At 45.4% G+C, this 13901-nt stretch overlaps 1 protein-coding gene across 1 annotated transcript; it reads right to left on the reverse strand.

Annotated features, from left to right (window-relative positions):
* Positions 1-1966: 1966 nt before the first annotated feature.
* On the reverse strand, positions 1967-6109 carry LOC144120084 (uncharacterized). Its single transcript, XM_077652548.1, has 3 exons — positions 5959-6109; positions 5701-5881; positions 1967-2456 (listed from the first exon to the last, which is right to left on the reverse strand). The coding sequence occupies exons 1-3, from the start codon at positions 6107-6109 to the stop codon at positions 1967-1969; spliced, it is 822 nt and encodes a 273-aa protein (XP_077508674.1).
* Between the last annotated feature and the right edge of the window lie 7792 nt (positions 6110-13901).

Consider the following 13901-nt stretch of genomic DNA (forward strand, 5'->3'; position numbering starts at 1 on the left):
GAACTGAATGCTAGGCACTTAGTGCATATATATATATATATATATATATATATATATATATATATATATATATATATATATATATATATATATATATATATATATATATACACATACATACACTCTTGAAAGCGTTGGATGATAGTTTGCCTCCAAGTGAAGCCTTGAGAGTATATATATATATATATATATATATATATATATATATATATATATATATATATATACTCCCTGTCTTTCCCTAATCCTCTTTATCTATCTATCTGAAAGCATTGAGTTCCACTCGGAGGCCAACTATCATCCACCGTTGGAGATGTGAAGCAACTCGGATGAAGTACGCTCCAAAGTTCTTCGTTGCCAACAGAGATACATAAAAAAGGCAAAGGAGTTTCACGTCAGCGTATTCGAACATTGGCAACTGACGAATAAGCGCGGTCTTCGAAAGTTGGGGCTCCTCTCGGTAGTCTCTGGGGCACATCGCTATTGCAAAACAGTGTCAGGAGAACCAAGGGGCATGAAAAATTGGCTGCTTCTGCACTGCTCGTGCAGAAGTGTAGTGCCTGCATCGCAGAGACTCTTTGAGACTCATCGAAACTTTGAAATAATAAAGCTAGTGAGGCAGAAGGGCAGCACTGACATTGACAAGATGCAGCTTTGAAAAAACTTCAATAACTCAGCTGGCATAAATAGTATGCACACGCTGTCAGGTCGTCAGGCCACAACTTTCACTTGTGCAATCAATGTCCCTTCAATGCTTCTTGTAGTGAAGAATTCAAGAAGTAAGCTTCTCTCCAATCAGAAGAAACTTAGCATTTCAAGGCCCTTTGGACTTTAATAGCATCGTGATATCTCCACTGTGCGGCTGAAATGAAAATCTTTGACCATGAAGTCTTTTCACAGACACTGTACACAACAAGGCTGCTTCATTCAGTCACAGAAACCACCCACAATAGTTGTGTTGTAATAGCGCATCACAGTGTATTGCAGTCATGCTGCCTGGTTTTTACTTGTTCGCATAACAAACCACATATTTTCCCTCTACAGATGCGTCGCATGCGTGAAGGTGACCATGAATTTTTCCGAAAGTTTTTCCGGATGACTCCAGTGCTGTTTGACGAAGTGCTGGGATTTGTTTTGCCAGACCTCACACGGCAGCATGTTGTGAGAGAGCCCCTGGAGCCAGGCGAGCGACTGGCAATAGCATTGAGGTTTGTAAAGCTTGAGTTCTACATTCTGAGAAGAAGCATTTCGACACATAGTTGTGTGATAGTTTGGCGAAATGCACATGCTACCCTTTAAGCCTTGTAATGGTCCTCTCAAAAAATAAAAAATGAAAGGGCTCGCCGAGAGAGACCGGAGCAGCTGTTGCTTACAGAGCTGAAACCAATTAAGGCAAATGAAACAGTGCTAAATGCTCAAAAACATATTCTGAAAAATGCGAAGAAAAAAAAAGAAGTCAGATAAAAGCAATAAGTCACAACTGGAGAAACCAGAACAAAAACAAAATGGTTAAGACGTGGCCAAAAGAGTAGGGAACCCCTAGCAATGCAGGTGCACAGCACAGGAAGGCCGGGTTGTAGCACCCGAGGACTTAAAAAGAAAAGAAAGCAAGCAAATGCAGCCAAGGACAGTCCGAATTTGATGAAAGTGAATGAAGCTAGTGAAAGCGATTTTGTGAGGCTTGCGCAACAGATTGACGCCTCATTACGCATAATGTGCTTAGGCAATCAAAAGCACGGCCTCTGTTCTTTCTTTGGGGTAAAGGAATTGTCTATACTCATGAATCCCATAGCCTGTGTCAGGCACATGATCAAGCATATATTCCTGGCCAAAATCTCTCGCGCATCGTAATTTCACACTGTGGCATAAATGTTACTATTTTGGTGTCACATTTTAAGCATATTCTAGAGCCAAAAAAAAGATGCCAAACAGTGCAACTTCATTCAAAAGTAAATTCATTAAAAACTTAAAGCAGCTTGACGCACAGGTCAATCTGCTGATTCTTGTTCACGCGCTTCATCATTTTGGCCATTGAAAGACAAAATTGGTCGCACTCGTCATGTCCGTCACAGGTCTGCAGTGCATCTGCGAGTTTTCCGACGTGTTCAACCAGAGCATCATCAGCACATTCTCTTCTCCTCTTTCGCTTGTTCTGTGTAGGCGCTGATGACTGCAGCACTGATGCCTCTTGTTCAAGCAAGCCAACAGGTGCCTGGAGGGATGGCACCGACTGGCTAGACGCAGGTGACTCGTGGCGTGATGGCAGTGGCTCGTCAGTCACCACCTCGTGCACGAGTGACGCCTGTGATGCGCAGTCCAGGCGCCACTCCTCCAACTCAATGATGGTCTCTGATGGCTCTGGGGCACTGTTGTGCTGGTACGCCGGCGTACTGCTTGCCCCTGGCACGACATTTGGACCTGGCTCCCTTAATTGCTGCCTGTAGTTTCCTGACGTCCTGTATATGAGAGTGTACATGTATATGCACCATGAAGTTGCGTGTTTCAAGTCACTTTTTGCAAGAATGTTTCGATATACGTTTAACGAGTGTTTTTACATTCATTCATCATTTTCAAGTCATGCAATGATATTTGCAGAACGGACTGACCCTATTCTGGCTCATGACAGCTGTACATACTGTGGCATCCTCATATGCTGTTCCCTCGTGTGTCTTGCATACCATTTTTTGAGCATACTGTCTTGTTTATCGTAGCTTTTTTGCATTTTTATCTTGTAAAGTCCTGTATACATTATTGTAAAATTTTTAAACTGCTCTAAGCCATTTGCCTACTTATGTGCCCAAATTTTTTGTTTCGTGCACTCCACCGCTTCATCTTTTGGCTGCTTTTACTATGCATTACTACTACTGACCTCTTCATGAAGACTACCATAATAGTAGTATAAAGGTGACAGTGTTTGTGCTACCCTCTGAGGTTTTCGTGAGCAGTTAATGCAACAAAAGTGCTGCCATTTTTCAACTGCTTGGTTGCAGGAAGACGTTCCTGTCAACTGGAAGTTATATGAAACAAAATCTGATACATGTGAGCTACATATGCGTAGTGGTGACCCAAAGAACTATGTGTGTGGAGTTGGTGCACATTGTATGGAAAATAAAATATGCAGGTTCATTGATTGCACTTAGTAGTTGTCTTACACATTAGGCATATTATGCAGCTCCTTGGCTTGTCTATACAGTATCTGTATAGCTGCAGGAAATCTGCACTTTAACGTGGCACTCCTCTCTGATTGATTAAGCAGTGAGTGTTTGAGTGAATAATGATGAACCACTGGTAACATTGCCTATGATCCTTAGCTTAGAAGTGTGAGGGTTCAGGCTAGTGGGTAATTCACGTGCCGTTCCATAGCGCGAAACAAGGAAAGAGCACTTGTGCCTTGGTCTCTTGTTTGGTGCCACGGAATCTCGCGTAGATCTTAGCTGTGACAGTGCACATGATAAAAAAACACATTTTATCTGCAATGCACAAAGCACATTGCAAACAGTGGTGTTGCTTTTGTACACATAACGCGTCGAATTTTCCTACATGAATATGCATTAACATGGAACCTTCATGAGGCCTTTTGGGTGCACACGGTATGTTGAGCATTTGTGTTGGAGTCGCATAATAGATGTGTTAAATGCTTCCAGTCAGTGCAAAGCGGTGTTATTTTCTTTCAATGTGCAATATATTTTGTATGTTACAGTGCCATTTGCTGTGTTTCTTGATCTTAACTCATATGCTAGTTCTTCATTTTAACAGTATTTCACTGTGAGGGCTTTGTATTTGAAGTGTACAGGCAAGTAAGGCTGAAGGTGTTGATCTTATTTCTGGTCATGCTGCTTTGTGATATTTCGAACATGATCTACACTTACTGCTTAAGCAGCCAAGAGTCAAGCTGTGATCATTGCATCATAAATGTGTTGTTGTGGATTCACAATTGTCACATTTTCTTCATTAATAATGGAGCTGATATGCCCTCAAACATATTTTCAGCACTTCAGTTTGGCTGAACGTATCCACACCGCCTGCCACGTGCATTTCATGGCGAGGGAACAGTTTCAATACAATTGGTTGGCATGTTAATTCGCACAACCGCATAATAGCTACAAATAAAAAATGAAATCTGTGCATTTATTTTCGCCACCTGGCATTCCTGATCATGAACTGGAATCTGAGCACCAGGGTATCCTTTCAAATAGAATAGCATGAGCTGCAGGTATGTCTTTACAAGCATCTACAAGTGTGAGATAGGACTGCGGTGAAGATGTCCAAATGGGATTCTTTATTGTCCCAGTTCAAATGGTTTATTGGTCCATTCCCTGTAGCTGCTGGAACAGTAACTGCTGATAGCGCGAACATTTACTTGGATAAACCATCCGTGTATTATGTCCTTAGATTTCATCCCTTTCTGACAAGTTACAAAATGTTTTAAAGAGTTGCTCAATGACAATAAACACACACCAAAAATTCAGGACAACAGAAGCAACCTACACTAAAATGTGTTGCCCTGCAGGACCACGCACATCTGCCTATAGTGAGAACATGCAGCTTTAATCACAACAATTAAGTGCCAACAAAGCCAACAACAAAGCGCGGCAATACACATAACTTACAGTCACATTGGTTGAAACTTACTATGTGCTCATGCTTATATACACCCTCATTAAGGGCATCCCACAGGTGTTAGCGGGGAACAGCTAGTTAATAAACATAGTTTTCTCATTAAACTTCAGCACTATTTATGCAATGTATAGCAGAAAACCTCGAAGAGATTTTGATGAAAAATTTTGTGCGTTGAGGAACACCATTACAACATATACAACAGAAATAAGTTGTAAATCCGACAACAAAACGTTCAGTAGTAGCCAATAGATCTCACTTCAGAACCAGAAGCTCCCAGCAGGGACCATTTCAACCAGCAGCAAACCAGATGCTTTCTTTCGGGACCAGTAGATTAAAGCCAAAAAATAGTTTGTGCCCTACAGGGGCTATTTCAACCAGCAGCAAACCAGAAGGCTTCCTTCTGGGACCAGATGAAGTCATTAGAAAACAATCAAATTAACAGATTTTCAACCTGGGGATGAAAATAATACCTCATATGTTATAAAAATACACGGAAGGGAAGAATTCAATAACAGTAGCAAAAATTCCACCTGTTATGATGTAAACTAACAACACTCTCGTGGCTGAAATAAATGCCGAGATTTCATTTTTAATGTGTGGACGTCAGTGGCATTCAAGTTTCATCAAAAGCCCAGTAAGCAACACAAGATGCCTGTTTAAGAATACACAATACTGAGCAATTAAGACAGCCTATAAAGACTGCGTACTTTTAAAGTGCCTGATTTTCATACACCTATCGTTAGCTCCCGCCAGTGTGACGGCGGCTCGGCGTTCTGCTTGCTCAGCGGCGCAAGCAGCAACAGGGTGGTTGTGTCGGGTGCATTTGCACACTTTGCGTTGGATTTATGACCTGGAGCAATTGCCAACACCACGCGCAGCTGCAGCTTTGCCACAGAATATGCCGCATTTTCTTGCAACAAGTCCTGCATCAAAAAACACGTTTGCTTCGGATGTAATCGCATCACGTCAAATAGCGCTTGCTTCACGCATGCAACGTTCCCACCACGGCAAACGACGGCACTGCTTGTGTTCCTTAAAGCTAACAGCTCGTTATGGGAATAAAAATATTGATGAACTTACGGCCTGGTGACCATCGTGTCCCTGAGGAACAACAGCTGTTCGTAATGTGCCCACACGAAGTCCGTGGGCTCGATGTCGTCCGCGCCAGCGCCGCTCTTCCGCCCCAACTCACGTGCCGTGTACAGGCGGCGGAATTTGTCGCGCAGCGATTTCCAGCGCTTTTGTACAAGGTCCACGCTTTCTGCACAATTGTAGCGCGAAAAGTTTCAAGCACATTTCAACCATGAAGTGCTCATCATGAGCGAAGTGTATGCCTACCTGGTGCTCCCGGTAGTACATCCTCCGCCACTTCTCTCCAAAGTGCTGCTTTCACGTTCTTATTTTTATGCAGCCTGTCGCTTCCCAGCCAAAGTGAGCGCCGCCTCTCTACAGCAGCAATGAGTAGTTCGTTATTTATAACCTCAGACATCGCCGCAGCCATACGTGAACCAAGCGAAACCGAGGAAACGACGCGAAAAAGTCCGTACCGGATGTTGGGAGAGCTGCGCTCTCTGGTGCACGTCGGTCAGAAACCAGCGAACCCCTTCCGGCGCGCGCCGAGGCGCAAATATCTGACTTTGCCAGATATCTGCGCCCTCCTCGCGCTTCGCGCATGCGCAGACCGGTTTTCCAGACGCTCGTGCGCGTAGGCGCTTCGCGTGTACGCCTCGGAATTGTCCATCGAGTTGGGGCTTAATAGGCACTAGTAATAATAATAATAATTGGTTTTTAGGGAAAGGATGTGGCGCAGTATCTGTCTCATATAACATTGGAAACCTGAACCGCGCCGTAAGGGAAGGGATAAAGGAGGGAGTGAAAGAAGAAAGGAAGAATAGGTGCCGTAGTGGAGGGCTTCGGAATAATTTCGACCACCTGGGGATCTTTAACGTGCGCTGACATCGCACAGCACACGGGCGCCTAAGCGTTTTTCCTCCATAAAAACGCAGCCGCCGCGGTCGGGTTCGAACCCGGGAACTCCGGATCAGTAGTCGAGTGCCCTAACCACTGAGCCACCGCGGCGGGGCAGGCACTAGGTGGAGGTCTGCCACAACGCTGTCAGTGTTAATGCATGCAGAACCCATCTCTCTCTCTCTCTCACGACCGCCACGTACCTGAAAGCGCGATTGAGGAATCCACTGACCAAGGGAGCAAGTATTGCGCTCTTACTTTTCTAAAAATTATCAGTCTAGAACGCTGTGAAGCATAAACACAATGCCCGCGGCGTTGGCTCAATGGTTAGAGACCTCGGCTGCTGATCCGCAGTACCCGTGTTCGAACCCGACCCCGGCCGCCGCGTTTCTATGGAGGCGAAACGCAAAAGGCGCCAGTGTGCTGTGCTATGTCAGTGCGCGTTAAAGGTCCCCAGGTGGTCGAAATTATACTCCTCGGCAGCCATGACCTACCGGCCCAACAATCCTTATTCGGGCGCCCCCGGGCAGCGGCCATCGCCACTGGGGTCCCAAACTAGGCACTAGGTGGAGGTTCCAAGTTTGGGACCCCAGGGGGGGTGGCCGCCGCCCGGGGGCGCCCGAATAAGGATTGTTGGGCCTGTAGGTCATGGTTGCCGAGGAGGATAATTTCGACCACCTGGGGACCTTTAACGCGCACTGACATAGCACAGCACACTGGCACCTTTTGCGTTTCGCCTCCATAGAAACGCGGCGGCCGGGGTCGGGTTCGAACCCGGGTACTGCGGATCAGTAGCCGAGGTCTCTAACCATTGAGCCAACGCCGCGGGCTATGTATTTATGCTTCACAGCGTTCTAGACTGATAATTTTTAGAAAAGTAAGAGCGCAAAACTTGCTCCCTTGGTCAGTGGATTCCTCAATCGCGCTTTCAGGTACGTGGTGGTCGTGAGAGAGAGAGATGTGTTCTGCATGCATTAACACTGACAGCGTTGTGGCAGACATGCGGTACTGCAGCAGTAGGCCGCAGCGTTAATTGGGTGACTAACCTCTCGCGATCAACCATTAATTTAACCCCCACCACCAGCTAGGGTGGCAGGGTGGGCGCGCTTCATATATGTTGTGTGCGCAACGCACTTAACATTAGAGACGCCAAGCGGCGTCTACTTGCCCGATACATCAGAACTTTCGCTCTCTAACCAGGTTCAGCAGTAGTTAAACCACAGATAATTTTTATATGGCTAAAGTGCTCATGACAACCCAGTGCAGTGATTGAGCGAGTATATGTGCTCTCTTCGAGAGGTGTTTCACAGCCCCTTTAAATTGTGACTGAGGTGTCCACTTTCCCAGGGGGCCAGTTATGCGCCTTTACTTTCTTTTTTGGAAGCTCCCGCTCTCTAGCGGATTCGGCACAGCTGCGGCTCGGCAAGGTCACGTGGTTCTGCTCGGTTCAAGGCCATATGAAACACAACCCGAAGCAGATACGGACGGGAGTATTAAAGCTTTCGCTGTAGTGAAATGTAGGGGACACACAAGATCCGCCTTAAGCCCGGGATACATGGAGCGTTTTTTGGGCGATTTTCGCCCGACGGCGCGCATTTGACGCCCCGTCTTGAAAAAAACGCCCGCCGCCGCCGATCTGGCCCCGCCAGATATTGACGCGCGGAGTCCGGAGCGACCGGAAGCGGCAGCCGGAGCAAGCCAATAGCAGCGCAGAAAGCCCGCTCTTCCGGTTTGGCCGCCTCCGCCGCCACCGCCGCCAACATGGCCGCCATGGCCGACGCGCTGTGCTGTGTTTATTGCACGAAAATGTTCTTATCGTGAAAATAAACGCTTCACGAGACATGAAATGTCACTTTTTTTGGAGAACAGGACCGAATCTTGGATCGAAATGCCCGCTTTTCCTCCCTGAAGCGAAGGTGCCGAAGAAAACCGCAGCCGATGGTAGCCACGGCTGAGCGGGCATCGAAAGGTACGCGACCGCATGCATTCTAGCGCGCAAAACCTTGTAGATATCTATGCACGCGTGCTGCAATCAGTACAGTGGTGTCTAAATGAACAATTTCGTTATTACAACAGAGGAGTCAGCGTCGCTGCTCTCACAGAGCTCCTCGCTCAATGGTATTTGCTACTTGTTGATCATATTGCTTTCGCGCTGAGAGATATGCGGCGGCGGGCTGCCGCTTTTTCACTCCATGTAACTCCGGCCGGGCGTCGCGCCGCCGCGACGTTTTCTGCCGCGCGAACATCGTCGGAAAAAACGTCGCATGTATCCCGGGCTTTAAGCGTATGACGCGATAGCGTTAATAGGTTAATATATGTAGAAATTGTCGTTCTAGTCTGTACATCCATACATTTCTGGGAGTCCTCATGACACTCCTGTTGCAGTGTTTCTGCGGTGTAGCGATGTGCCAATGCCCTGCGATGGCCGGTGCTGCCAGCAGAGGGGCTTGTGCGACCAAGGTTGCTCTTCCCGAGAAATCTCTCGCGAACAATCATAATTTAACTGTCACCCGGCAAGGTGGTCAGTTTGCTCACAATCCAGTAGACGGGCTGCGACGAGGCCAGAAAGTCACGTCACTTAGGTGGCTTCTCCGGAGATTTTTTGCTCACAACGCCGATGACATCAGATTTTCTGCAGAACACTAGTCTTGACGTCATCGCATTAATACGCACAAGCTACCTGTCACGCACATCAGTGTCCGGGCGAGCGGCCACACTATTATGATAAGCCCTCACGAGTGAGCTAGCCAGGTATGCAATCGCATTATATTTGATACAGAACCTCGTTCTGTAGTTACGATGGTTCCAACAGAGATAAGTGAACTATCTGTGATGGGAGTGCGTTAATTTCAGCCACGGTTAAAGGACCATGTCGAAATTTTTCGGACAGAAATTTTGTAAATTGGAAAATTGTAAGACACTCTTATGTAAATAATGAAAGTGATAGCCCATTCTTCTTATATGTAGCGAAATTTTTCTTTAAAATGTTTCTGTCGGTCGCATTGAGCACTTATGGCTGGTATAGAAAACCAATGAGGAACGCTTTTGATGATAGGCAAAACATTATAAAGCAGAAAATTCAAGACTGCCGCTTGGTGATTTGCGGATATACTGATTGTTAGAGTAGCGAAATCTTCCATTATACAAAAAAAATTGCGTTCATAAAAAGCTTACCGCCAAAAATGGTTTTGTTCAGAATTGCTATGTATGAGCGGGACTGACGATGTGCATTCATTCTAATTTGATTCCTTGTGTTGCCATCTAATCTGTGTGATACTGTTGAAAACAGTTGCTTTCAAATTCGCTTCAAAGTCGCTGCTTATACTACAGTCAGATACAACTCCAGAACGAAGTGAGAAATGCCTTTTAAAGGAGACTCTCAAGATGATAGAGTCGACCAGTTCTAGTGAGGGCGCTTTTAATTGCCCTGAACCGGCGAGCATGAAATTGCAGGAACTGTCTTTTGCCACGTCAGCAACCACGGGATAACAGAATAATCACAATGTTATGATAATCAATGGAAGCCTTTGACTGGAGAGCATTTTTTCAGGTGAAGCTGCCTTTTCAGTCTTGAGTTTCGTTCGACTGTACAGAAGGTGGGCCGCTTTCGCGATATTTGACGTTGGCTCTACTCTGATCCCACAGGGTCAGGGTGTATACTGTCTGCCACTCAGTCGCTCATTACCATACATTATAGAAAATATGGGCTGCCCGATGCACTACTCGGAAGCGGTAGGGCTGATGACTGCGTGAGTTGGTACCGGTTACTACCCATGGCGAAACTGGTAAATCAAAGAGGACACAAGATGACGCAGTGCTGGTGGTATTTCTTATCTCCTCGTTCCTTTCGTGCTGTTCCCCTGGAGTAGAAGCTTGAAAGAACTTCGCGAACACCGCAGCGAACATCGCAGTGAACATTGCTGCGAACACAAGAGTCTACGGCGACTTCGTCAAGATCCGGAGTTGGACGCCTGTGTAGCCAAGCGAATTTTGCATCATTCGGGGAGAGGATTCTGACGCGGCGACTTCGAGCTGGCGAAATGACGAGACTGAAGGATCTTCTACCTTCATCAAGAGGCTCAGTTTGTACGTCACACAGTGCCCGAACGACTCTTATTACAGTTCATCGGCCCTAGGCCATCTTGTTAACTGCTCCAAATGCTGTGGTGCTTTTCCAGCCCCCAGAAAACACGGCAGTTCTTGTAAAACCACGCACGCAATTTCAAAGACATAAGAGAAGCGTTCTCTATCGGGAAATAGACTAATTAATGCGTAGACAGAGAATCTCTGGAACAATAGAAGAGCTATATCTGAGATATGGTAACTGGTGTTACTTCGATTTGTCTCTGTGTGAGGTTTTCGATCGCATGTGGCTGTGATGATAAAGAAAGAACACTCGTTTTGCGAGGCGGATGCTAGTTGTTACAATAGCACTTGTCCTATGCACTTATCATGTGTCCTTTGTCTCTTAGAAACTCCAATAACAAAGCACTCAATTCGGGAACTTCAAATCGCTCAACTTTCCATTCGAATGTCATTACTATTCCCAAGAAGCATGCCCTTTTAACTTGCATGCTATATTTTTAAGCAAGACTAAAAGCTCTCAGTGATAGCTACCGCTGTGACTTGGCGCATTTTGTGTCCTGCTGCTGCGTCCAAGTTCGCGGTATCGAATCCCAGCCGCTGCGGTCACGTTTTGGTGGAGACGAAATGTGAATACGCCAGTGTGCAGTGGGATGTCAGTGTAGCACGTTAACGAACCCCACTTGCTCGAAATACATCCGAACCCTCCTATGCGGCTATCCTCGTTACCCGTGGTTTAACTACAGGGTGTTGAATCCCGTAAACCAAACCAATTCTTGGTGGGAATCATGGTACATATATTAAAGTTTCCGATCCATGACAATGTAATGAGAATTTAAAGGGATACTAAGCTTCAACTGAACTTTGCCTATGTTGACTGATTACCAGAATCTCGGGTCCCAGAGGCTAGCCTTTATCGACGTCCTTTTCATCACTGAGATTACGGAGTGCTTTTCGGCGTAGACGTCACAAGTATGAATCAAACGGCGGGAAAAATATACATGCAATTTTCTCAGCAACAAACGCCTGTTTGGCTGCCAGCCAAACAGTAACTTTGTTAGAAAGAGGCATAATAATAATAATAATAATAATAATAATAATAATAATAATTGGTTTTGGGGGAAAGGAAATGGCGCAGTGTCTGTCTCATATATCGTTGGACACCTGAACCGCGCCGTAAGGGAAGGGATAAGGAGGGAGTGAAAGAAGAAAGGAAGAATGAGGTGCCGTAGTGGAGGGTTCCGGAGTAATTTCGACCACCTGGGGATCTTTAACGTGCGCTGACATCGCACAGCACACGGGCGCCTTAGCGTTTTTCCTCCATAAAAACGCAGCCGCCGCGGTCGGGTTCGAACCCGGGAACTCCGGATCAGTAGTCGAGCGCCCTAACCACTGAGCCACCGCGGCGGGGCAGAAAGAGGCACAGAATCGATTTTTACTAACAACGAAAATTCGATCGAATTGTCTTCAGTGCTTGTTTAATATTCCTGTATTCACGTTTCTGATCATCATAGTAGACCATGTAGATCAGTAGATCAATGAAGTCCATTCTTTCAGTCCGAGTGTTCTCCGGAGAGATCCGTGACAATATTGAATGCGACAGTGTGCCTGGTGGCATAGTATTATTTACGAATAATACTTTCTCGGAGGCAGCCCTCGAAGGACTCTTGAAGGGAGTGCAGTAACGTCCAGTAACAGCACATTTTTTTTTGCAACGCGCTCTTCTTTTGCAGCCGGTCACCTCTTGCAACAGGTCACCTCAATTTCTTACGTGCAACACCGCGCGACGGTCACCGTACCTGTATGGCAAGCCCTCGACGCATCGCTGATCGCTGGAAGCGCATAGTTGCCCGCGGACCTAAAAGATATGCGAATTCTTGCGAAGATCTGCACACAAGTATTTAGAGATATTATAAATCATTTGCGTCAAGTCTCTGGGCAAAAATAAGCCTAATAGTAAAAATTACAAATACAAATTAACTAACAAGAATTAGTTAACCAGCCTGCTTGTAAGCACGTCTTAGCTGCATTGTGATGCACAGCACCGCTGATTTTGTCATGCAAAAAAAAGCAAAGCGCGTTTGTAACTCAGAAAGCTTTTTTTCAAATTGCTGTTAGTCTTGGGTGAAACACCCTGCAGGAATTCTTAGAGGCGCCTGCGAATCGCTTCTGCCGCTGCTGACCTGTGATAACCTAACTAGATGCATCACAGAGCTCTCTCAGGATATACTTTTTCAAGAGATTTTTCAAGTCAGGATTTACTTTTGCCCTGGGACTCACTCTGCTTTCTGTGTATATTAGCGCGCCATGGCGTAAAGTGGCGAATTCGATGACGAAGCATGCATAACTTGCACTTCAGGCGGTTCTGGAGATGCCATTGTGCATGCGTCTTGCAAGTGTCACTGGATTCTTGAAATAACTGCTTTCTGAGACGCATGCCGGAAATCACATCGGTAAGAAGGTTGTGCGCGTGTTCAAACGGGACTTATCGGAACAATCCAATATTAATCTCTCTCACGTGGCTCGCACAGCTGGGCCTGTGAGTCTCGTACCCAATATAGAAAGCTATCCCCAGCCGAGTGGCAATAGTGAACGACGCTGGCTGGAGCTTTCGCTGCGCTATGATTGTGCCTCTGAGATTTATATTGCTCACAAACAGCCCGTGATATATATATATATATATATATATATATATATATATATATATATATATATATATATATATATATATATATATATATATATATATATATATATATATATATATATATATATATATATATATATATATATATATCTCCTGTATTGATGTAGGCTTCAAGGTGGTCGACCGCGACTGCATAAAAATGGTCCACGCCATCGCTCGGAGTGCCTCCTTCGAGTGCAAATGGCGGCTACGTTCTTGACTTGTATCGGAGTAAAGTGAAAATTAGTTATTTAAAACCGCAACACTTTCTAAAAATAACTCAGAAATAATTGCTCTGAAATTGTGAAAATATTTTAAGTAAACCATAGCCTCGCAACCAAAGCAAATTAAAAACTTATTTCGAAATCCACATGCCGGGTGATTTGAAATGGAAGAAACACTTTTAGTTACATTTTATGTGCCTGCCAGCCAATGGAATAGGGCCTTTCTTTCCGAATAAACTCACTCATATATGTAGCATTATTTCATGCGCAAGAATATCGCAAAATTTTTGTAACCTAGCGAAAAAATCATTAGGTTGTCT

Source organism: Amblyomma americanum, chromosome 2 (assembly GCF_052857255.1).
Source record: "Amblyomma americanum isolate KBUSLIRL-KWMA chromosome 2, ASM5285725v1, whole genome shotgun sequence".
Classification (NCBI taxonomy): Eukaryota; Metazoa; Arthropoda; class Arachnida; order Ixodida; family Ixodidae; genus Amblyomma; species Amblyomma americanum.